Source organism: Dromaius novaehollandiae, chromosome Z (genome assembly GCF_036370855.1).
Source record: "Dromaius novaehollandiae isolate bDroNov1 chromosome Z, bDroNov1.hap1, whole genome shotgun sequence".
Classification (NCBI taxonomy): Eukaryota; Metazoa; Chordata; class Aves; order Casuariiformes; family Dromaiidae; genus Dromaius; species Dromaius novaehollandiae.
The window spans coordinates 62,261,716-62,288,413 of record NC_088132.1 but is presented as its reverse complement, the minus strand read 5'-3'; the positions used below and the strand labels follow the sequence as shown (position 1 = coordinate 62,288,413).

General features: G+C 40.1%; 1 protein-coding gene across 6 annotated transcripts in view; it reads left to right on the top strand.

Moving 5' to 3' along the window:
• Nucleotides 1–10,146: 10,146 nt before the first annotated feature.
• The window catches only part of LOC135324989 (kinesin-like protein KIF2A), a 59,164-nt gene continuing 42,612 nt past the window's right edge, over nucleotides 10,147–26,698 (top strand). The window contains exon 1 of one of the 6 annotated variants that reach the window (XM_064502226.1): nucleotides 10,147–10,434. In XM_064502226.1, coding sequence (XP_064358296.1) covers nucleotides 10,371–10,434 — 64 coding nt within the window. In that variant the 5' untranslated portion in view covers nucleotides 10,147–10,370. Of the gene's footprint in view, nucleotides 10,435–14,540; nucleotides 14,563–26,698 lie in introns of those variants that run through there. The other 5 variants (XM_064502227.1, XM_064502228.1, XM_064502230.1 and 2 more) reach the window with 5 other exon arrangements.

Below are 26,698 nucleotides of genomic sequence, written 5' to 3'. Positions count from 1 at the left end.
TGTGTAATGCTTTTTACAAGGCAGTGAATACAAAGAAATTGTAAGTTATGAAGGGAGGAAAGTTACAGGATAAGCTTTTTTCATCATAACTGGGTCCTCTTGCTTTCCTATTTGCTTTGCATCAATGGCTGCTGTCTTGTGAGCAGCAGGGAGAACACTGGGGGAAAGCTCTTGAGTCAGGTGCACGTGTACCGTGTATCCTGGGATTGTCTGCGTTTGTCTGCTGTTCCTTGTTTCTGATACAGGTGCACTTGTACTGCATATCCTGGAATTGTCTGGGTTTGCTGTTTCTTGTTTCTGTAGTTGAGGTTATAATGTCAGAATTAGAAATGAAAGATGATAGTAACTATGACAACCTCACTAATTACTAAGTAACTGTATTTTAATGCCCCTGAAGGGCATGTCAGTAGGTTTGTATGTTATAAGTCTGAAAAAAAACCTTCCATTTCTATTGCCAATATATTGAAAGACATACACATTCTTTATTTAGACATCCTGGTGCAGGCAAGCCTAAGTTATCATATAAATCATATGGGTGATGATTGAACACACAGTATTAAACTCATGGCTAATATTAGAACAGTTATGAAGTTCAAATCTAATCTGTTAATCCAGGTGTGAGAAAGACCTTAGACTGGAGGAAAAGGATTTGTCATAAACGTAATAGAAATGTAAGGCTGCAAGTATCTGAAAGAGGTCATCTGGTCTGCCCACCTGCTCAGAGACAGGATGTATACCACTTCTAAGGGATATTTAATCTCTTCTTCAATCACCTTCATTGGAGGATTTTGACAAACTCTCTGCATAATCTGATCCAGTGCTTAACTATACTTAAACAGAAAGTTTTTTTCCTTTAATGTACCCTGAGTCTTTCTGGATGCAAATTGTACTGATTACTTCTTGTCCAGACCTTCACAGACACAGACAACGATTGCCCTACCTCAACCCTTTTACATACAAGAAGATTGTTAGGCTATCACACTTGCACCTTCCTGGATTAAACAAGCCAATTTTTCCAACCTCTTTTCAGAAACTGTCATCTTCCAAATAACTGATCATTTTCTGTTACTCTCCTCTGAGCCCTCTTTCATTTGTCCCCATGTTTTCTGCTCTCTACAACTGGCAGTGGTATTCCAGCTGAGGCCTCACTGCTGCTGCCTCGTGAAGCAAAGAGCTATCCTGTTCTTCCACACAGTACTCTCTATAAGCACACCCGGCCTGCGCTATGCTTCTTTTGCAGGTGCATGATGCTGAGTTGTATTCAGTTTGGTTACACTATAAACCAGGAGAATTTTCCAAGCATTACTATGTCCTGGGGTACTGCATTTGAACATTTGATTTCTCATTTGTGAGTCTAATATTGTCATTATCACATTTAACCTTGTTGATATATTAATTCTTGGGAATGGTAACTTTCTTCCACAAGGCCAGTGTAGCAACAGGCTGCTTGTGCTGACCAACCTGCCAGGCCAGCTGGTGCCTTTCAAATACCTTCCTTTCAGCTCCTGCAAGAAGCAGTACAGGACAAAGTTCCTCAAGTTCGGAGAAAGCTTCTCCTCTTTGAGGTCATATTTCCGAGGTAATCGCAATACTGTCTACGCTCTTGTGTTGCTTTGGAATGCTCCCTCTTCTTTTATGTCATGTTAAGAGGAAAGAATGCAACTGTTACAAAGACTCAGGCTTGGAAAAAAATAAATCTTGCGGATGGGCTCTTGAAGGCACTCTACAGAGTATTGTTACAAGCAAGTCCAAAGGGGATAAAATGAACTTCTCTTATCTTCCATAAGCCTTTCTATCACTTGCCTGAATTGTCACCAATGCTGCACTGAAAAAAGAGAAATTTATTTATGCCTTTGCCATAAGAAATGAGAGAAGTAAGAAATGATCTGCCTTAGGGAAGGCTCTGGGACTCAGAGGACTTTCTACAGGATTCTGCAAGTATATATTCAGAAGTTTAGTAACCAGAAATTAGTATAAATACCTTTCTTCAATCTGAAATAAGAGAACAACGTCAAGCATTGGCTACTCATTTTCAGAACTAAACATAAACAGCAGTTTTCTCCCCGATATACTTTCACTACGTGTGTGCTACTTAGTACAAGTATAAAAAGGTTAAATATATTTAAACATATTCTAGTAGGTGGATCAAAAATATTCTAGTCCCATTTCTTCCTTTGTGCATTTGATTTAGTCAACTTCGAAACATTTGAATTCAATTATCTATATTCAGGCGCAAGAACTTTATATCAGATTCACATTGCATCGAAGTGTGCTGATAGTTCTGAATAATTCCTCTCCTTTTACATCAGCAGCTATTTCTGACTGTAGCCATTCCATGCCTTTCAGCCAGGTACTGCGTTTTCTTCAAAGGCCCTTCTATCCGTAACTCAGTATGGCGGCTTTTGTGATTTAAGCTTCAGAGAGAGACAGAACTCCTGACATTTCCTCTGAGCGGAAAAGAACTCTCCAAAGTACTAATTCTGCTGGAGCGCTCCTACACTAAAGTGAAATCTCATCCCATTTATATTTTGACCCAGACTAATGTCTTTTGCCATGGAATCCATGCCAATGCAGCTTATTTCTTAGAAATAAATAGTATTTCAGTGTTTATCCATGTTACCTACCACAAAGAGCCAGGGTTCTTTAAGAGAGTTTCCCTGCTATTCACCAAATGTAAAGGAATCCTTGATTTCAAATAAAGTTAAAGTAGTTGTTCAGCTGTAATTGTACTGAGGTTAACACCTACTTTGACAGGAAGTTACAGCAGTAACAGTAATTTCTTCTAATCCTAATATTTTCTCATGTTGTTTTGGTCAAGTAAGAAGTGGCAAGGCATTTGTCCAGGGACCGGAACACAGTATGGTTATTCTATTTTATAAGTTTCTCAGGTTCTGAAACCCAGAAAAAAGGAACACAGTTTCATCTACCCCTTAATTTATTATATAGAAGAATGATGTATGACCTGACTTAAAACGGAAGACAGGGCACTAGCAACTTTTAGCTTTTCTGTTTATTACAATAAGAGATTACAATGTCTGTGATTTTTTTACTTTAAGGACAAAACTTTAGGTTTGCTGTGCTCATAACTCAGAAGTGTTCTCTAAATATAAATAGCCTTTGTTATGATATATATTTTAAATCTTAATTATGATAAAAGTAAGCAACTTAATTTGTCAAATACACAACTGATCAGAATAGTCTGCATATATCATTTCTGTCTAGTTTCCACAGGTGAATGGTTAGGATATGCAGTTAGATTTGCAAGGGTATAAAAACCGATAAATCTTTTAAATGTATTTTATTTTCCTGTGACACAAGTGGAGACAATAACATGCATATGTCCATTTGCAAGCAAACTTCTTAAGTTTTCCAAGAAACCTGTTAAGTGAGGATAGGTATCTATTTTAATAAAATTATTTAAAGACAATTTTATTTTAAGGAAATAATTTTATTTAGTAATGATGGATTTTTTTATAAAGCAACTTTTATTATGTCTTTCTGTTTTAAAAGATTTTATGCAGGTATGTTCTTTAAAACACACAGGAAACACAACATGTGCCTGACTTTGGACCCAATTCTCTCTTGTAGAGGGACAAAAATGAAGAATGTAGTTTTAATGACTATGATAAAAAAGCATTTGGGACATTATTTTTACTTGATAAAAGTATGCATCATTATAGCTACAATGTATACTCCTCTGTGTGCCAGCTGTACAATTAATGCACTACCAGAAGGATCTCTACTGGCAAATGTAATACCAGAAGGCTCTTTACTGGTAGAAGTCTGTACAGCTAGTGCTTAGAAGCAAGTTTGGGTTTGCCGTATTACCGTATTTACTTCATATGCTTCCCTTCTCCTAGGATATGTGGCATCAATTCCACTGACCTACTGCAGATTGTCTTCCTTTAGAAGATCCTTTTAGCTTGAATTTAGATCCTAACTGCCTCATGATCAAGGAACTGCAAAAAGCTTTTTTGTACTTTTTCACCTCTCTGTCATAAGTTGAAGAGCAGGCATATTCAGGCCTGAGCTCCTTGTTCTCCGTGGTGGTCTGCGGCCGGCCACAGTATTATGCAATGTCGTTCTGTCGAATCACGCAGAGGTTACACTGGTTTTATGAAAGGGAGGGTGAAATCATAAACAAGTATGTTGACAATCTACATGAATTACAATTTCGGCACAAAAATTGTGCTAAAACATTTTGGGTTAAGACAAAAATACCTCAGGTTTGAACATCTCCTATTGCTAGTACTTAGTGCTAATGATTCAGAAAGTCACAGAAAGTTACAGGATAACTTCTAAGAAGAAGTGAAGAAACCATTCCATTTTTACAGGGCAGAATAAGCCCACATGACTTGCTGCAGACACCTTACTAATGGGGCAAAGATAGGATCTAATATTAGATTAACCTACAAGGTAAATGTATTTTTGCTAAGATTATTTTCACAGGTAATATGACACAGGATATTTCCTTCTGATTGAAAAGTTATGTTGGATAGCAAAAGGATTTAGGAAAGGTATAGTTATCACTCAGATGAATAGTCAGACTGGAACAATGTTTCATTACAAATCCTCCTAGATTTCCCTTGATGATGTGGCAAGCGAGGGAAAGGGAAAAAAAGAAGGGAAGAGGCAGATGAAGACTAAATATAAATATCCATAGCATAGTTGTTCTGGGCTTACCTGTTGGCAGCAGGAGGCTTGCACAGACATAGATTCAGCTGCTTTTGCTCATGTTTTTTCTGAAGTAGTTGGCTATCTAGCAGGAATTCAGCCTGTGTTTCATACAATCAATAGCAAAGCATAATGAAACATGACCCCAGATACATAGCTGCCTTGGGCCAGACACTCAGCAGCATCAGCAGCAGCATATGGAATGAATAAGAGAGTACGTAATGTATGAGCCAGAGCCATAATGACCACACTGCTGTCTACTGCAATAAGCACATCCAGCTTTGTTATTTTTCAGTGCTTCCATAATTTTGTGACTTTTGAACTGGTGTATTTTTTCTGGACAGCTATTTCAATCTTAGTTACATGTTATGACTAATCTAGTCAATGTGCACAAACAGTTTCAAATTTGGGGAAGAGCAAAAGATGTTGTCACTGTGGCTATAGATGTAGACTTGGAATGAAAGGCATGACAAGAGGGGGAAGTCAGCTTTTTCCAAATCTACTTTGTTTGTCTCATGTCTTCTGCTTTGAAAAGACCAGCCTACATTTACACAGTGGTTCACCTTTTGATTATCTGGTACCCAGGTATTACCCAGAGGCAATGCTCTCCTTTTCTGCATGCAAAAGTTTTTTAAGAGTGCACTGAATACTGGAATAAAAAAGCAATAAGTGAAATAATTTTATCAGTGTACTTGCATTTGCTTTAGGGGCAAATTTGTTTAACAATTACTTCATATTTTTGGCTGACTTTCCAAGCTAGTAGAAGTGTACAGTATCCAACTGTAGGCAAAACTTCTGCATGTGGAGGGGTGTTCCTGATAACGGGAGAGGTCAGTTAGCCTCAGATTTTCCTATTGTCTTTGGTCCGAACGTGCCCCCTTAGGCCAGTTTTATGCATGATGCTAGGAGGATTCTTCAGAGACATGATCTAGAATTACCTCTAGAAGCCACATGGAAAATAATAAAAGAAAAGCACAGTTGTGAAATCATGCAAACAGACATCTGTAGCATGCAAACGTGATGCTTTTGGAAAACCCTCTGAGAAAGCATAGAGACAAGTGACCAGAAAAGCCATATAAGGAGTTACCAGAGTGCTGTGGGATGATATGGGTGACCAACAGAGCAATTGCAAACTATTGCTTAAATTTGCTCTGTTAGGAAAACACTGCTGAGAATGACTTAGCACTTCCAATTCTTGTAATGCTATGAAAATCTGTATTTCACTGACAGCTCTATTTAAGCTGGACAATTGGCATATGACAAGCATGTTTGAGTTTTATAACGAGAGTTTCAGTACCTGCATTCTTTAATACAGACAAAGACATTATGTTCAGACATATTTGTTTAAATCAGAAAGCCTAACCATCTATGTTTTTTCTAATCTATAATTAGTTAATTATAATCCAAAAAGTGTTGTTATTCAAATGAGCCATCAGTTCATTTTTTGAAGATAACGACCAGAATTTTACAGTAGACATTTAATGCAATGGAATTTAAAATGCATTTGTGGAAGACACGTCTCACTGTTATTTCTCATCTAGGTGAAAACAGAGGACAGGATAAGAGACTGAGTGACCTAATCTTGTGACAAAGTTCAGGAGAAGGTTAGTTATGAAGCTTTTGAGTGCCTCTTTTAAAACCTTTTGTCTCTCTGATAAGGCAGCTACAGAAAGTTAAGAATATCACAATAATTTATTATTCAAAAAAGTTATATGAAAATTAGCTTTCTATATATTTAATAAAGCCGTGGCAAATTACATGACAATATTGTATCCCTCTAAGTAAGGCAGCTCTCTTATTTTTATCACTTTCTCATATTATTGCATAGTGCTATTACCCATGAAGTGCTGTGTCCAGCAGGGAGTAGTTTTAAATAGATGAAAAGATGCTTAAAAGGAAAAAGAGCAAGAACAAGGGATTTGTAAGACAGCTCAGCTGCTTTTGTAAAGGTACTGCACCGGACACAAAGAGTCTATCAGTCTAAGTGGGCTACTGGGATCTCAAATTACTTCAGATCTGTCTTGTATATTTACTGATTCTTAAGTGGAAGAAACCATTCACATCAGTATGATTACAAGTGTACAATGATTAATCATATTTACTCACTAATGCTATGAAATAGTTGAAATATTTAATAATCAGTGACTTTTAAATTATTATGTAGGTAGACTGGTATTCATAACCTGATTTTTACATTACAATACAATGAATTAGAAATTTTAATTAATATGTTTGTGTCTCTGTGAAGTGTCTCTGTTCTTCTAGGCAGAAGCTACTGTTTGTGGAAAAATGAATAATTCCCACTAACAGCTGAAACAGACGTACTGCATTAACATTTTCCAGTATATTTGATATCTCATTAATCCAAAAGCAGCCAAAGTTTTGAACTGAATGTAAAAACCTAAGTAATTATATTATTTGTCTGCAATGCCAAGAATACCATGTGCTAAGGCATAAAAAGCAGGCATGTATAGTGTTCTGGGAATTTTAAAAATATTTTAGGAAGCATGAATATGTTTCCTAAAATATGTTCAGAGAATTTCTATCCTAGTGAGCCAATAAAATGGAATACTTTACATAATTAAATTTTCCTGTAACTTAATTAAAAATGTGTAATTAAATTTTGGCCCTCAAAACTTTTATTCTTCTATTTAATATTGGACATGTCTTATTAACTGAAACTGTGAAAGGAGACATGTGTTTACAATATTAGATAAGAAGTACCTGATACTCAGGAGTGCAGTTTGCTTTGCTGATTAAATACTTGATTAAAAAAACCCCAAACTACTAGAGATCTTTATTTGCATAAGAAAACTTCCTTAAATGCTTTGCCATATTTTTAAATTATTTGGATTTATTTACTACTACTGCTGTTCATTTTCTAGGCCCACACAAGCATTTTCTGATTTGCCCTTTGCTCTGTGAAGGCCTCCATGTGTGTTTTTTGACAATAGCAAAAACCTCCGTTGTAACATGGTGTACAACAAAATCATAATTTAGGGCCTTATTTTAAAAAGTCAACTTCAATTATACTATTTGTATTTAAAGTTAAGAACATTCTTAAATGATTTGCTGGACTAAGGCTGAAGTACTTCATACATTTCAAGATTAACTCCAGATTGATATGTATTTCAGTTCTACATTACTTTAGACAGGCACCTGATTTTATAAACACTTATGGTTGTGTATATGTTTCAGAGATTCACCTTTACCTCAGCGGGACGACTTGTATGTAAAATGAACCATCTATTTCTGCAGCAACAGGATCCAATTTTACACAAAATTGTCTCTTATTTACCTCTCAAAGTTTCCAGCTTAATTTTTATAGAATAGACAGAGCAAATAGTCTGAAAAATAATTTGTCATTTCTTATTTAAATGTTTCAAATGAGACGCTTTTTATTTACTCGGCACCTAATCTTAGAACATGCATATTTCTATTTTTGCATTGCATAACATAAAAGCATCAGGAAAGGTCTCATCAAGTTGATCATAAATATCAGTTAAACAGAGACCAAGCAATGGCTATCCAAGGCTGACATAGGTACTTCTCCAAGACAAAGCTGAATTATAAAATGTATATTTATGTAGCAGAATTTGTGTAAAAAGAATATTATAAAATGTTCATCATTGAAGGGCCATGGAAGTATGGTGGATAGAAGAATTTTTTGTTTGATTCAGAGTCAGTCTCCCTCATCTAATTAGATGTAAATCTAAAAGATTTGTTGCATTTTGGTTTTATTTCAAAACATCTACTGGTTAAAAAGATTGTATCTTAACTCTGTTATAATTAAAAGAGGCTTTCTTAAAGGCACTGCATGCTTCATGATATTACATGTATCAGCGCTTTTTCAAAGAGGTATTTCTTTCTGGTGGTTGGCAATAGAGTAAATCAAATGGATACTGACTAAACTAGGAAGCCAAAACAGTTTTGTTGAATCCTTCTTGCTACCTTTAATACCATAATTCCACTATAACCTTAGTAAGCAATGCCTTCCGTGAGTAACATCACTAAGACGTAAATTTCTCGTGTAAAAAATGAAGCTGAGCAAGGATGAGTGAATTGGCTATAGCCAGCTTTTAGAAATAACAGAAGTGTTAATCTTCCATTCAGCTCCTTTTATTTTATGCCTTAGCAGTCCATCAGAAAGGTGATTTACATCAGTCAGAGTCACTGTAAGTACCAGCCCAGTTGTGCAAAATAGCTGTTGCCTCTTTTAACTTTTTGTCAGTTCCTCCTCTTATGGCCCCTTGTGTATTGCCAAGTACTATTTTCAGACAGGTGTTTTTTGAAAGCCTATAGGAATTGGGAGACTTAAAATGTTTGGTCTGGGTCTAGGTGACTTGCTCCATGCAGAACTGAAAGTGGAGGCAGGGAGATGACAGGAGAGCAGGTAACAGCCAGGGTGAAGAGCGCCCAGCTCTGGGTGAGGGTGGCAAGGTGTCAGTTTTCATTATGTATTAGCTGTTAAAGTGTGGATCTGGGGATTATTTCTAACAGACTGACTTTGCTGGAGAACAAGCGGTTGTATGTTTAGGGGTGTTTGAGATCTTTCTCGAGGTGACTAGAAAGCCATACAGGAAGGCCCATTTTAAACAGGCGGCGGCTTCCTTATATTTGGAACTGCCCTTGGAGGGGGCACGCCAAGGACAATGTTTAATAAAAGTCGCTTGCCTGAGGTACAGGAGTCATTACAAGGAAATGAACACTAAGTATATTTCATTTTTAATAAAGTCGTATGAAGGCGCAGGGGAGTCATGAGGTGAGGGTAAACAGATGCTTTGGATGGGGTGGTCTTACTCGCATGGCAGAGCTGCCGGCACTTTGGGGAGCGAGTTCGAAGCATGCTTTTAAGCTGCTCTACTTGGCACAAGGGAGCCTTATGAAAAGATATTAGGTAGATAAAGCTATTACATTAAAACTTCAGGGCGGCTCAGTCACCATCTGCTGCCAAATAAGTGCGCTCATTTGTAAGTTGAGGGCAGACGAGGGGACGAGGTGCGCACAGCCCGCCTGGGGCAGTGACGGGCCTTTGCAGGCCGGGCAGCGGCGGGGAGGGAAGGGAAGGGGCTCCCCTGCTGCGCCAGCCCCGCCGAGGTGCCCGGCCGGGGCGCCGGCAGCCCTGCGGGCGGGGCGGGACGCGGGGCGCCCACCGCGGGGCCTCGTCGCCTCGGGGTGGCGACAACGGGCGGCGCCGGAGCGGCACCCTCCGGGCGGGGGAGGCGCCCGAGCGTCGCCGCCGGCAGGGCGGGATGCCGGCGCCCATCGGCACCACCTCGGGCGCCCCCGTGCCGGGGCAGCGCGGCCGGGCCCGCCCGCCGCGCGGGCCGAGCGCCCCCTTCCGCGGAGGCAGCTCGCGGCGGGAGGAAGCAGCGGGCGGGCAGCCGACGAGGGCCAGCACCGCCGCGGCGCCTCCGCCCCCGCCTCCTCCTCCCCCGTGAGCCGGTCCTGCCGTGACGCCGCGGCCAAGCGCGCAGGCGCAGCAGCTCCCAGCGCCTGCTGTATCCGGCCGGCGCCTTTTCTCTCTTCCCCCCTCCTCCCTCCCCCCCGTCCCTCCCTGTCCCTCCTCCCTCCCTCCCGCCCGCCCTCCCAGAGCCGCCGCGGTCGGTGCCGCCGCCGCTGTCGTGTGTGCCCTCCCCGCCCCCTGTGCGCCCGGCCGGCAGCGCCTCGGATCTCCCCGGCTGCCCCATGAAGCGATGGCAGCGGCCAACTTCGGCAAGATCCAGATAGGGATCTACGTGGAGATCAAGCGCAGCGATGGTCAGTGGGGAAGGGGCGGCGGAGGGCTCGGGCCGGCGGCGCGGCCGCAGCCCCCGGCCGGGCGCCGCCTCCGACCTCGGCGCGAGGCGCTGGGGGAGGGGGCTGCGCGCGGGGCCCATTGTGTGCGCGGGGCCCGGGGAGTGGCCGGGCCTGGCGCGCGCTGCGGTTGTCAGGGGAGCGCTGGCGCTTGGCGGCGGAGGGCGGTTGCGCGGGGCGCGAGCGGCGGCGGCCGTTGGGGACGGGGAGGCTGCGGCAGTGCCGGGAGGCGGGGAGGGGCCGCGCCGGGGGGGCAGGCGGGGGCGGGGGTGGGCTGAAATGTGGGGGAGAAGGGCGAGATGACTGAGGGGAGGGGATGGCTGAAGGGAGAGGGAAAAAGGGATGGGATGGGCTCGTGGGGGAGGGGAAATGGAGGAAGTCTGAGGGGGGTAATGAGATGTGGGGAGTGGGTCTGGATGGGGGTGATGAGGCGATTTTGGGGGGAAGGGGCGTGGGTGGGGAGGAGAGACTGGGGGGCTTCGGCAGGGAGGTGGGAGGGCCTGAGGGGAGGGGATTGGGTGATGGAGAGAGGAAAGGCCTTAGTGTAAAGAAATAACTTCTTGTTTGCTCCGGCATACAAGCTGTGCTCTGAACAAATGACACAACACTGTGCACTGACAGAAATGCTTTTGGACACTCCCATCATTTGACAAAAACCTTGATGTTATTATTTCAGCTGTTCTTTATGATTAAAGTATGGAAAGAGCACTTGTTTTTTCTGCCCATGACTTGTTATTTCTACGATGAAACCCCCTTGTTGGGGAGCCAGTGTTTCTCACCCTGTGCAGCATCTCCTGGCAGGAGCCTGTATGGTGCCATCTAGAAATACATGTGAATAAAGGAAGTGTGTGTATGTGAGATTTAGGGTACTAACTATTCATATTTGTCTGGATGGAGAGAATTGAAATGAGAAGTTCAATGGCTGAATCAATGGCAGGTCACTTGTGACTTCAGCTCTTTAATTAGAGGGGGAATATGTCATCTGTTCTTGGCCTGTATGAGATCTATGAAACCTACCAAACTGGGTGGGGTTATGTTGGGGTTTTCTGGAAAGTCATTTTTTTCTCTAGTGTTTAGGAGCTTGCTAAAGAATAATCAAATGTTTTTATAGGAAGAAAAACCTGGAGATCCAAGGTACTGAAGACAGCCTGGCTTTGGCATGAGGCAGGAGCTAGGCAGCAAATCTTTATGCAGCTTGTCTTCCTCATGTTCCATACTGCAGTTCAACCCTACAATAAAATTCTAATACTCAGTATTAACTGGACACTATATTATACCTAACCCCTCAATTTGTGCATAATGGCTTGTGTGTCACATGAAGAATTTGATAGGTTTAGCAGTTATTAGCCTAACTTCCTACAGATCTGTTTCTGAGGTTTCAGGAAACATCATCATAGCAACTTGTAAAACTGTTTTCCTGAAGCTTTGGTGAACTTCTAATAAATGTTACTGTATGTTTTGTTTATCTTCATAAAATAATGCATGAGAATGCTTTGCTTCCTTTTTTCCCTTCTGCAGAATTCTACTCACTTGTAATGTCAGAAGTGAGAACAGTAAGTCTTGAACATAATGATACCTATTTTTATTGCTGTGAAAGATTTACATATTTTGCTGTATCACTTACATGTGTGATATAGCACATTAAGTATACTGCACATCAGTAATATACAAATCTTCACAGTTGCTCATGCTATAGGTTTTGAGCATTTGCAGTAGCTTGGTCCTCATGTGAGCAACCGCACTGAAATGTCATACTAGAACTACTGGGTTCTGGTTATTGTGATATTTCCCTGTTTTTCATTGGGACTGGTGGACGAGATGACACATTATGGCTCAGCCTATGGCAGCGTTCTGTGATTCTTCTCCCAGTAAACTATAGGAGAAACTGTCCAAGGTAAATGTAAGTGAGCATTTTGAGAAAGATATTGAAGGACGGTCAGCACTAGACTGAATTTAGATTGTGTTGCCTTTCAGAAGATCGGCCACCAACCTGAACTGTGGTTGCACATGCAGCCAAGGTGATCTTCTAAACAGGGGAGGTTTTGCTGCTGTGCCTGTCAGCTGTGTTCTTCTTACAAACTCACTCCCCCATCCAGTCTGACTCACAGAGAGGTCTGTGACCCCCAAAATACCACAGATTGTCGGAAATCCATGGCTGGGATGAAGTGGAGGTGAGAGGAATGATCTTCCTCTTTCAGTAACAGTGAGCTGCCTGGATCTCTTCAACTCAGAACTGTACCTGTGTAGACTCAGGGCTAGGTATCATACCAGCTACCCTAAGTTGAAAGCACCGCTAAAATCATTTAAGAAACTTTTGGAGAAAGCAGTGTGTCGGTCTGGAATTTGTTCACATGTTGCTTTCTCTATAGGAAGTCCTTTTTTAAAACTAAATATAATAATTCTTTAAAATTCCATTATCTGTCTGTTTGTTTGCTGAATCTAGAGGAGAATAAAATTTTATTTTGTTTACGGGGTGATTTGAAAAAGTAAGCATTTTTTCCCATCTGTCCACCAGTTATGTTAAATACTCTTCTGAATACAGAGCTTTATTAATCCCAGAAAACTCTTAATTCATCTTTTTATTTAAAGAAACATAAGAGAACAGCAGTCTTTGTAAAATATCAAGCACCATGCAAAACATCAATTCATACTTACTCATTACAGCAAAATTGCAAAGACATATAAAACACAATAAATGTGAGAATGAGACCAGAATATTCTGGAAAGTAAAGTTACATGTTCTGTCATTTGACAAGTTCTAATTAAGTTTAAGGGTTCCATGAGACATTTCTTACTGGACTGAGTAGAAAACAGATACTGTAAAAATGAAATGCATTATTAGAACTCATGGCCAAAAACACATGAAAACCAGTATTTGGATAAAAGTCAACATTTTCAAAGACTGACGCTGCAGAGCTGTTTGCTGGTTGTCTGTTTTTTCTCAGTGTGTAAATATTGGTATAAATGTTGTCTAGAGTTACAGATAATATTTCCAATTATAATTACATGGAATAACTAGTTATGTTCATGTAAAGTAAGAGCATATTAAATGGTCAGCTAGTTTGGCTTTTTATAATCATTTCTGATATGGAAATTTACTCCTTATTTCAAGACAATTTATGAACATTGCTTGAAATATGCCTTTGTAGTATAACTTGGAAAGAGAAAGGAACTCATTCACTTTAGTTTGTGAATTGCTAATAATGGATTGCATTACCAGTCTTGAAAAATGTGCCTTATCACATGGAAGCTTAGGGGATGAAAGAGTGGGCTGGAATGTACCTATGAGACCCGCTGAAATGAAGTTTCCTCCCGTCCAGAAGATACTGCTTTCTGAGATCTAAATATGATAATTTGTCTGTTGATTAATTCCATTTATTCAAATAATAATTGTCTACTGCTTTACTTCTAAACTTGTACCTGTACGAACACGATATGCATGGCCCATACTAATGTTCTCTCCACTTCTCATGCATTATCTAGTTAATGATGACAAAGACCTATACAGCTATTTTGGAGAAAGGGCAGTTCACATTTTTTTTTCTGTAAATGCAGTCTTTAGCTGAAATATGATAAGCCTGTGTTATGCCCTGTAAACCTTTAGCAGGCTGACTGGTATTTTTCCTTTACTTTTTCAGTCCAATTGTGTTCCTGCCTTTTCGTCCTCAGGCTGTTCCTATTCTCTCTGTCTTTGCAAATCTGAAATACTACCTAGAAACAGAAAGTAATTATATATTTGCTCATTTGGAAAGGGCAGTACAGTTCTGGTCTTGGTATGTCAGAAACAATGTAACAGAAATGAGGAGAGGAACATTCTTGTAATTGGGAAGAGTGACTGAAGATTTGATAGAACATCTAGGAAAGGAAAAATAGTGATTTTATAGAAATTGGCTAACACATCGTGTAGAAAAGAGAGATCGTGAGTTTGTCTCCATTTTTTTCCCCAATACAAGAACAGAAGCACAATCAGTGAGAAAACTTTTCCTTGTTTATTGTCTTTTATCAATTTAAGGTATCACAGAGATCTTTTTACCAGAGGATACTGAGGCCAGAAGCCTACCAGGATTTAAAAAAAGGATGCTGATATGGATGGTAGGAATATCCAATGTTACAGTAACAATTAAAAAAGTGGCAGTCTTAAAAGGTAGTCGCTGTCCCTACTGGTCTGTAGTTTAAATAACCTCTAGCTTATGGGAGTTGGGCATAAATCTTCCCTATGGCTGTGTTATTCTATAACTGCCTACTTAAGTTTTTTCTTCACTTGACTCTGAAGCAATGGGAAATGGTCACAGTCAAAGATAATCCATCTAGTCCCAGAAGCTATTGGCAATTCTTCTATCCTTATGTTTGCCAAAACATCATGGTAGCTGTTTAGCTTTCAAACACTGACAAGACTGAATTTTGTAACAGAGAGGGCTCTAATATGTTTTTTTTTAAAGACCGACTTCTGCAAAATTGATGTTTTCCAGTGTTGAAAGGTACATACTATACTCTGTCTTTTGTGTAATCCTGTGTGGTGATCTTGATTTTTATGTACAACTCCCAATAACAGCAATGATTTTATAGCAAGATGGAAGGTATAATGATACTATAAAAATTCTGTTCAGGTTTGGGTAGTCGCCCTATTTTAAAAGCTCTCAAGGGTAGATTTAAATGGTAATGTGCTTTTACTTTTTTGTTTGGTGACATATATCTATTCTTTCCCTGTGATTAAGACTTGTTACCACATTTAAGTCATTTGACTCAATTACCTAATCCCTATGTAAGCCATACTGACACAATGTGTCTTTGTCCTTCCATAGTGCCCAGATCACACACAGAGCTTTAAGTCTGCTTTTGTCAGTTGAGCTGATGGGCCCAACATCTAGGCTGATCTAGTATAGGTTCTCGTGTTTTTATATCCAAAGTCTCTGGGGCATTTCGAGCATTCAGCTTTTTGTTATTCAGCAAGTGGATTTTCACTTTAACTTGCAGATTCTCAGATTTTTATGTATATCTTCTGTATTTTGTATAAATAGCTCTCGAATAACAAGAGTTGAAATCCTAATCTTTAGAGAATCTCCTCATCTTTGGTAGTTTCATGGGCATATTTAATATAGAATTGCTAGCAATAATGTCTTTAAAGCGGTATATGGCTACTAGGATTACACAATTTGTATTGCATGTTTTTCCTCCCCCCTTCATTATGTTTTGGGGGATTCTATCCTTTATTTCTGCTTGCCAGGTAAAGTTACCGCTCTTTCAACCACTCTCTATAATGGCCTGTTACCTGGGCCCACTTACAGTAGTCTTTTCTTCTTACGGCTTTATGAACTGAAGACTTCGCTATGCTGCTGCAGTATTGTTGTGGTGGGAAGAGATGATAAATAGTTGAGAAGAGGTCATGCCTGAGTAGAAAGTAGTGTCATCACAGAAGCATCTCTTTTTATTTGCCCTAGAAGATGAATTTGCCTTTTGAGTTCTTTTCATATGTCCACTTAGTGAGGCACAATACGGAGAAATGAGTGAACGGTGTGAAGTGTTTACCAGATCAGCTTCTTTCCTGGGTGGCACAAAATCTGTAATATTTTTGTTGCATTGACCTGTGAAATGTGCTATTGTGATTTCTGTGTTTGAGATATAAGTAACAGAATGGAGTAAATTCAGTTTGTTGCTGTTATCATCTTAAAATTCTGCCTTTGTCTATGTTTATTGCTGGTATCACAAAATGTGGCTTTCTTTTAAACTTTTTTTCTCTCATTATTATTAGGTTATCATTTCTTCCTTATCATACTGTGTTGCTGGAATCTTGAGATCAGGAAGAGAGTGATGTGGTCAACCCACTGTAAACACTAAAATATAGTTTCTATAGAAGAAAAGAATCAATGGCTTTTGATAAATTAAAGGTTTAAGTTAACTTTTAAGTTAAGTTAAATTTCTTAAGTAGTACAAACAAAGTAAGATACAGAAGTTCATAGTTAGGACTCTCAAGCAGCCCTGACTTTGTCCAGTATTGAGAATCACAGAGTAGTTGAGGTTGGAAGGGACCTCTGGAGATCATCTAGTCCAACCCTTCTGCTCAAGCAGGGTGACCTATAGCTTGTTGCCTAGGATGGTGTCCAGACAGCTTTTGAATATCTCCCAGGAAGGAGGCTCCCCAGCATCTCTGAACAGTTTGTTCCAGTGCTTTGTCACCCTCACAGTAAAGAAGTTTTTCCTTATGTTCAGACAGGACTTCCTGTGTTTCAGTTTGTGCCTGTTGCTCACCCTATTGCTGGGCACCACTGAGAAGCGTGCACACATTGATAAGATCCCCCCTCAGCCTTCTCTTCTCCAGGCTCAACAGCCCCAGCCCTCTCAGCCTTTCCTCATATGAGAGATGCTCCAGTCCCTTAATCATCCTAGAGAGCCCAGAACTGGGCACAGTCCTCCAGATGCGGCCTCACCAGGGCTGAGTAGAGGGGGAGGATCACCTCCCTCGACCTGCTGGCAATGCTCTTCCTAATGCAGCCCAGGATGCCACTGGCCTTCTTGGCCACAAGGGCACATTGCTGGCTCAATCAACTTGTCCACCAGGACTCCCAGGTCGTTCTCTGGAGAGCTGCTTTCCAGCAGGTCAGCCCCCAGCCTATCCTGGTGCATGAGGTTGTTCCTCCTTAGGTGCAGGACCCTGCACTTGCCTTTGTTGACCTTCATGAGGTTCCTCTCTGCCCACCTCTCCAGCCAGTCGAGGTCTCTCTGAGTGGCAGCACAGCCCTCTGGGGTATCAGCCACCCCTCCCAGTTTTGTATCATCTGCAAACTTGCTGCGGGTGCCCTCTGCCCCTTCATCCAGGTCACCGATGAATAAGTTGAACGATACTGGAGCCAGTATCGACCCCTGGGGGACACCGCTATCTACAGGCCTCCTCCAGCTAGACTTTGTGCCACTGAGCACACCCCTCTGAGCTCTGCCTTTCAGCTCGTTCTCAATCCACCTCACTGTCTGCTCATCTGTCCCACACTTCCTGAGCTTGCCTGTGAGGATGTCATGGGAGACAGTGTCAGAAGCCTTGCTGAAGTCAAGGTAGACAACATCCACTGCTCTCCCCTCATCTACCCAGCTAGTCATCCCATCATGGAAGGCTATCAGGTTGGTTAAGCATGATTTCCCCTTGGTGAAACCATGCTGACTACTCCTGATCACCTTCTTATCCTTTACATGCTTAGAGATGGCATCCAGGATGAGCTGTTCCATCACTTTTCCAGGGATGGAGGTGAGGCTGACTGGCCTGTAGTTCCCTGGAAGGCTCCTTCTTGCCTTTTTTGAAGACTGGAGTGACATGAGCCTTCTTCCAGTCCTCAGGCAGCTTTCCTGTTCTCCATGTCCTTTCAAAGATGATTGAGAGTGGCCTAGCAATGATGTCTGCCAGCTCCCTCAGCACTCTTGGGAAATGTGTAGTAAACAAAATTTATGGTCAAGCATGATGGTGTTTGTAATTTAAAATTAAAGACTTTTTAAGAAAACATTTGCTTTTAGCAATTAATTTCTCGTAATGCTTCTGTAGCATAGTTAGAGCTATTTGGAAGCATCAGTGCTTTCAGCAGGTGTGTTCGGATGTTGCTAGGGTAGGTTTTTACTGAGCTGTGATACTTTTTTGATGTATCTGTTCACCTGTTTCAAGAATATGAACAAATATTCAGGTATATGAGCAATTCTTTTTGCTTGAAAGCTTACATACATTTTCCAGTTTTACCAGTTGCCTCTTTTCATAAGTGAATGCTTACTTGCATTACAGCTCCTTCTAATGTTATTTTTTAAACTTAGTTGCTAGTGTATTTTCCAAACCTTCAGTATATTTTATTGTGACTTGGCATCTGGGTTTTTTTTTTAAGTTGTTCTCAGTACTGCACTGAACTTAGACACTCAAACGTATTTTCCTAGCTGTGTTGTTTGGATCAATTTTTTCTGGGTCTTGGCAGAGCTTTTTTATACTTATTTAAGATTTTTAGACAGGCATCATAATTAAGTTAGCTACAGTTCAGCTTGACTATTGGTGTGATTCCACAGCTGTTTAAGCTGGGTTAAATCTGGGCTGCTTTTGGCTGTCTGCTGCATCAGCATTAGTTTTTAGTTAAATATGTTGTAAGTTGGCTCAGGGAGATGATCGATCTGAAAAAACAGGACTATGAGAAAAGAGGGCGGGAGGGTAGAGAACTCAAAACTGTGGTAATCCAGATGTAGATTGTCTTAAGCTATTAGTTATATCTATGAGCCTGTTCTTACAGTGTGTGTATGTAAGCACGTGCTGTTTCTATTTCTGCCCTCAGTCCTTCCTTAAAACATTAATCATTGTTATATCACTGTTTTGGTGCTATTTTTTGTTTTCATTCTAAGAATTAAAATGCCTGTAGCTGGCTATATTGTTCCCAATCTAGAGATAGACAGATGGGTGACATGATTTCCCTACAGCTTTGACCTCTGTAAAGGGATGCTTTGAAGTCTGTAGTAAGTATTTGGTTATGAGACAGTACTGACTATATCCAACATCCTGGAAATGCATTTTGCTCATATACCCAGCAAATATCATGAAAAACAGGTCAGTTTAATCAATCCAGAAACCATTGATTTACCAGAAGATGAGTGGAGGACATCTATCGTGTTAAATTATTTTCTAAAGTGGAACCAGTGTTGGAGGCAGAATACTGGGCTAGATATTCTTATATTTTGCTACTCTTCTCTGCGACCTGTTCATCACCCATAGAAAACAAAGTAGACGTAGATAGTTCTCTGGGTGGGTGTTACATAGATTGTATTGCCATTTCTGTGTGGAAGAGTGTTCTGTAGAGTTACTTTTGGTGCCTTCAAATTCAGTTATTGCTAAATACTTAAAACTAAATTTTATATCTGTTAGACAAAAGGTTATAAAGCTGTGTGAAAAATTACATTAGAATTATCTTTCCTGGAAAATTGAATGAATTTATTAGACCTGTGCTTAATTTTTTTTTGAATGTCTGTAGTGCAGTGAGTCATCTATATGAGCAGAATATACCTAGAAGACTTTTGATTACTCTACTATTACAGTTTACATTCAGTTGCTCTTTAATGCTACTTGGAACCCAAGTTAATTTTAGAATTGGTTAGTTTAAAGGAGTAAATAGAGGTTCTTGAAGATAATTGTTCTTCTAACCAGAAATTTAAATGACGTTTTAAAAAATGAGACTTATTATTTAGATTTAGTAATTAAGCCACTTCATCACAGTTTTTTGAGCTGTTTTTTGAATGGAGTTCTGTTCAGCAGCACTGAGTCTGATCTTATATTTGACTCTTGAAAAAGAATAATTAGTGATTTTGCTACTTAAAGACTTGAATGTAATAGCAGGGGGGTTTGTTCTGCTTTATTCAAATAATGCTGCTTTGCTTATTGCTTTACAATAAGTAGAGCTTATTGTTTTTACTTAGTAGCAGTCTTGGTTGCATGAGGTGTAAGCTGTTGACTCCAAACTTGAAAAGTCCTCTGTATTCCTTGCTGCTTCCGTATTACCCACAACACTGATAATCCCAGGACTCTGTAAAATTTAAAGCAAGCAATAATTAAAATGACTTCTGGTAACCCACACACAATGACAAAACTTTGACTTTCACTGCATTTTTATTGGTGGATGATCATGCTTTCCACGTATGTGAAATGTTATTTTGCTTTCATGTTCTCAGTAATTCTGTTGAAGTTTTGCAGTAAAGTGCAAGTATGAGTTATGGCTCCATCAGGCAATGAAAGGTCTGTCTAATCCCAGATATCAGAAGCGTGGGTATTTTCAGTATTTCCTGTTACTTAGAGACTAGTACACAGAGAGTTGTCTTCAGTGGAAGAACATGCCAAATACATATGTGAGTGGAGCTTTGTTTAAAGCTTTCTATTTAGAAGCAAGGTATCATACGTAGCACATTTGTGCACTTGCAGAGTTTGGATCTAGGATTTTTTGTCCACTTCTTGCACATCTAGCAGTCACTAAAATGGGGTACTTTCCTTTTGAGGCTCAACTACGTAAGGAGTTTGAGATGTATTTTGTACTGATTTACAAAAGCGTTTGCTAGACTTGCATATTCTACCAGTGGTGAAGCTCAATGCTGCCTCTTTGGCTCTAGCCAAAGAGCAGTGGAAATGAATTCAGTTTGAAAAGCACGTGCACACTCCAGCTTTTGGAATGCTCCAAGTTCCTGATTCAATTTCAGGTTATGTTTGCATGTTCTTCTGTGCTGTATTTATGAATTGAACTTCCCTGTTCGTTTTGACAGTTTAATGGGATAGGAATTCAGGTGGTGATGAAAGGGGTGAATATAAATCACTGTCTGTTGAATTTTTTTAAGTTACAACAAGGTTTCATCAAACAATAGAGAAGAATTCAACTGTCATTCAAAGTTTATTTGTTGTTTTGAGCTTGGACTTCTAGAACCTTGTTAAGATAAGGCAAAATACAGGCTTTAAACTTTTACAGAACTGAAAACTTCTGGCTTAATTTTAACCAGGAGCAACAGTTGCCAGTTCTATAATAAATTAAGTAATGGTAAATATTCTTAGTAAAGTAAGGGAAATATAAAAAAAAAAAAAATCTGTTTGACAGAAGGAATCAAAAATGGCAAATGGTACCAGTCAAAAACATCTATAAAAGGTGCTTGTAGAAATTTTTTATGTGATGCAAGAAGCTATTGTTTCTAGGCTGCTACTGTAAGCTTCCAAGAAAGCAGAGAAAATCATGAAAAGGCGGTCTCTGCCATTTATTCAAGGAACAGACAAAACAAGAAAGGGGGAAGGGAGGAAGAAAACCGTCCAAGTCATCTTAATCTTTTGGCAGTACCACACCATTTGAATCCACCACAATCTTAAATCCTGTTATAGAAAAGCTAAGAAGTTACTCTACAACCGCTAACTCCAGTGCTGTTTGAAAGAGATACTTGACTGAATCTACCTTTGCTCCTACATACCGTAACTGTGTTGAAATTTATACTGAATACAGAGGATTTTGATCAGTAAAAATATATAACAAATGACTCTAGAGAGGAACTGTACTTTCATAAGCAATTTTAAAAGGTTTCAAAATCCTGCAAAATTGTTCAAAAGGGCTCTAAGGAACTGCTGGCTATATGTGTAAGAAGATTTCAAATTATATTCTGTTTCAATAAATAAAAAAATATAGAAGACATCATTGAACTATTCCTACAACTTGTTTACAAGTTGTCAGCCCACAGATAAGATGTGAATATCATTACCAGCAGTTGAATGAAAAGCATCACTTACGTTGCTGCAGTAAATGGAAAACATGACAAATGACAGAAAATACTATTATGTCATACATTAATATCTTGTTCTCATCTAAATAGAGTTAACAGCTGGTTGTTTAATCTTCCTCAAAACTCAGAACTGCAGGGGGGAGTTCAGATGAGCCATGAAAACGGCCTATGGCTACTGGAAAACTTTGTGTCAATGTTGAGAAAGGCAGGGGGTTGTTGTTTGGGGCTTCTTTCACACTGTGGAAAGGAGATTGCCTTCTGGATCTATGACAAAATGAGGATCATTCTACAAAAAGTCAATGAAACTTTTGGTGTTTTTTCTGTCTGTAGGAGTCTTTTATTGGAGTAGGACAGCGTGAATTTGTCTTTTAGTCACGTATGAAGTGCTTCTGCATTTTTGAAGTTTGCTCCCACTCCTTAAACTAAGCAAACCATTACCCATAAGAACTTAAGAAATGCCCTAGTGGCCACTGAAACTGGTGGTTCATCTAGGCCAGTGGCAGTAGGAGATGCTATTTAGGGAAAACAAGCAGGCCCTGCCACTATCTGCAGTCTGATGCTTTTGCGTTCCCCCAATATCCAGAATTTTAGTGGGGATGTTAGAGGTATGACTCTGCCTATGGACCTATTGCCTGTGAATTTATTGAATATCTTTCAGAACCAACTAACACTCTCTTCCTCCAAAATCTCCTGTGGAAGCAAGATCTGTAAGTTCACTGCTTGCTGCATGGAAAAGTACATTGCCTCTTTTATCTGCTTGAAACTGATACGCTTTAAGAGAGTGCTCCTAGTTCCAGTGTTACAAGATTTGGTGAATAATGGTTTCCACCCATCCTTTCCTTTATGATTTTGTAAAGCTCAACCAAATCCACCTTCAGCCTTCTCCTTGAAAGTGAGAAACCTCAGCATTCTTAATCTCTGCCTGCTTCATCCTCTTGGTCATCTTAGTTGCTCCTCTCTTTACCTTCTCCAGTTCTACATCTTTTTTAAGGTATGAAGACTAGAGCTACACACCGTACTCAAGATGTGGCTGCACTAAAGCTTTATGTAATTTCAAAGTGACACTCAGTTTTGTTCTCTAGCTTCGTGATGATGGCCAACATTTTATTGGCTCTTTTTTGTTGCAGCTGCATATTGAGCCAATGATTTTAGAGAATGGTAAGTGATAACTTAAGGATCTCTTTCTTGAGCTGTAACTGCTAGTTTCAGTTTCAGCATTTTGTATGCATAAATTAGAGTATTTTTCTCTGAGTGCCCTGTCTTTCTTCTATCTACGTTGAAGCTATTCTGCTACCTTTTTGTCTACTCGCTCATTTTTGAGAGGTGCTTTTGAAGTTCCTCACAATTGTCATGGCATCTTACTACCCGAAAGGCTGTCTTGCCGAAGGATGGGATCCCAAACCTAGTATAATTCAGAGTTTATTTGAACATCTGGCTGGAACTAACATTTAAGTTTTGAACTGATGTTTTGGAAAGTCTCTATCAGAAAAAAACCTACAGTTCTGCTTTCCCAGTCCCTTCCTTTGTTAGTGCTTGTTTGCATAAAATCTTCTTGCAGAGAGGATTAAGATGTTTCACAACTATTGAGTGTTATGGCTGTGTCGGCACAGTAAATTTATCTTGCTCCTTATTTTAGTCTAGGGTCCTTGTACCATGATCATTCTCACTGCACAGATGCTAGTTCACTTCCAGACTCCCATGTGAAGTGAATCGGATGTCTACCTTCTATAGAAAACCCAAGCATAGTTGCCCGGTTGCTGAGAATAGGCCTGAACTACATCATTTTGGCTATCACTGCCCAGGACAGTGCTGCTGCGTTGTGGTGGGCATTGCACTTACAAGTTCTCTCGCACATCCTAGCACATCCAGCATGTGCCCCTGTTCCTAGCTCTCATAGTGTCACAGTGGCAGGCTGTAATGCAGCTTTTTTCACTATTTTGTATAGGTCAAAGTGAAACACCGTAAAAAATTGAGAGGGAGGTCTCAGGGCTATGGGGGTACTTCTTAGGAGCATAGAGGCACGCATATACAAGCATTTCAGTTCAGATCAAGAATGCACTTTGGACGTGTATCTTTGGATTGTCCCTTACTTACTTGCGCTGTGCTTCAGTTCACTTTGAAAGTGGCTTTGGAGCATACTAAATTCCTTTTGGATTAAATGTAGCTGGAAGGCGCACTCCAGAAATGGACGTGATGCACTTCAGCAGCTAATGGGTGTTGAAGCTGTGGCACCAGACCAGCTGTCTGAAGTAGCCCCCTAGTCCCCTCCAAAATACACAGAGTATGAATGCGGGATCCTCAGCACCAACTGTTCTGCTTTGTAGATCTGCTCCTGTTGCAGTACGCTGCTTGCTAATGTAGACAAAGTTGAGGGATCTGTGCCAAGCGCTAAGCGGTGTAGTTGTGAGCAATGGTGCAGGGTGCTGTCCCAGGGGCTGTGGATGTGGCCCAGTCTGTACTAGTTGTCCTAGGAGTTCTGTCCCTGGTGTGGTCTAAAAAGAAAGCACAGAGGTGGTCTCTGCGACTTGGATTTTTTTATTTCACTCTAGTAATGACTGCTGCTAGAGAATGAGAAGGGTGTTCCTAGGCTATGCTGCTGCTATAGTTTCAGTAACAGCACAGTGATAGATTCCCATAGAACTTGCCTCCTCTCCCCCCAAAAAGAAAGATCATTCCAGTACAGCAATGACAAAACCAGCATAACTGAATAAAAGAGTTTTTTTTCTCATGGAGCAATAAACCATCACATTAACATCAATTTCAGAGGTGATTTAAGCTTACCCTCCTTGATTTTTCTCTAGAACAGGAAAAAAAATGCAAATCTAATAGCAGCATTCTAGGAACTAATAATGCTCCAACTATAGAAGTAGTAACAAACAGTGGAGGACAGTTGCCTGTTGCTGAGATGTTTCTAGCAATCTTAGAGATGAACAGGATAAATGTAGTCCTGAGTCCTGTAACTCTGCAGTGTGACATGACTTCAGCTTGGAGGCCCTGTGGGGCTGTGCCAGTATATGAGAGGCTTTGCACAGCATTACCAGTATCAATCCATTACTGAAGGTCAGTCATAAGTTTCTCTAGATTTAGGTAAATCGTTTCATACAGCATGAAAAATGATTATGATGAAATTTAATACGAGAGCTATAACGTGATGATAGTGTACTTGTAGTTCTCACTACTTGTATTCCCTTTGGGATCAGTGTTGGGACTGGTCGGATGGTTTTTTTGATCCATTATAATAATTCATTACTGGTCATAACACAAATAGTAACACTGTTCTAGTAACATTACCATGTGAGAGTGGGAGTTATCATCTCTATGGAGGAGTGTATCATGCAGGAAGAGTAGCAAATACAGAATAAAACAGTTGGAATAAAATGTAGCAGCACAAAGTAAATGATCATGTGCTTCTGCTGTAGTTTGGGAGATCATAAACAGTAAATGACAGGAGAAAAATTTTGATGTTCTAGTTCATCACGGAATAATTGTGGACTACCAATGTGAAGTGACAAGGGGAAAAGTGAGTGCAATTTCAGAGTCATTGTAATTTTGTAGTCGCTGTTGCTGTGGAAAGCAGTCTGGACCTCATGTGGAATACTCCATCTTTTCCTGGTTGTCGATGTTAATAAAAGGTGGTACTATTCAGACAGAAACAGATACAGGTAGGCTCACCATTCTTGTACAGATTTCTTTGTACAAGCTCTAAAATAAAGGACAGAGTACTAAGTGATGGTGAACATATGTAATCTGGAAATTAAAAAGTTTGAGTCTGTTGAGAGTGAGGTGCTAGTGCAACTTTCTGGGATGAATAGCAGAGGCAGACAACTTAATACCATAAAGGTTAAATGTGTTCAGTTTATTAAAGGAGTTATATGACTTACGATAGTATTAGGTATGACTGGACAGGTGGTTTGTTCCAAAGCTCATTTTCTATGGCTAAGTTATATGTGGAGAACTTGTCTTCTCTTAAGAACAGTAGGATGCCGAGTGTGGTATAGCTGAGACAGCTTGCTGATCAGTGCCTGTTAGCCTTTGTGGTGTTACATTTATTTATGAATTGGGCTGCTTTAGAAACAAGTTGCTATCCCATTCTGACACCTAGAGAAGCAGTATGTACCTGTAGCTTCCAGATATGACAGCTATGAGTTTCACTTTCCATTTGCTTGTGAAGCCAGTGGGGTGATTTCCATAGACTTCAGTGGCAAATACATCTCCTGAAAGTAAAGAAATGTAGGGAAGATACTGTCAGAAGAGCTCACTAATGAGAAATAACGCATCTTGAAATGTGCTAGAAGAGTATTAGTCACCACTCCTGAAAGCAGCCAGACCTGCTCTGAAAGGAAGTAAAGACTGAAGGGTTCCTCTAACTGGGGAGCCACAGGAAACTTGTATTCTGAATGTAAAGGGAAATTTATAGACCAATGTGTAAGATGAAAGGCCAGCAGAAAAAACAAAAACAATGCAGTCAAAATTGTGACAGTAGCACTGGGATACAGCTCTAGGTAACTTATTTGGAGAAGGTGTACCACTATAGACAATTAACAAGTTCAGTTGGACTGAGCAAGTAGAATTATATTTTAGTGTTTTGGGTTTTTTTGTTGCTGCTGAATGCAAGGAGGACCAAAAACTTACTTGCATCTTGTTTGCTGTATGAAGGACATTAAAAGCACTGTGTGTATTTTGAAGCTAAATAGGACAGTTGAATGGTTTGTTTGGTTTTTTTTTCTCTCCATTTGTTAATGGATTGACAGTAAGAGTTGTAAACTTTTTTCTGAAGCACTACATTTGATTGGTTTTGCACAGATACTGGGTGTGTATCTTGTATGGGGAGTTTCACCTGGATTTGGTAGCTTTCAAGATGTGGGGAAAGAGTAGGTTAAACTGTATTTTAATTCAAAACTTAAATATCCAAGCAGATATGGGAAACTTTATTTGGCTAGATACTAGTTTCTGTTCTCAAAGTCCCTATCTGTTATGTTGT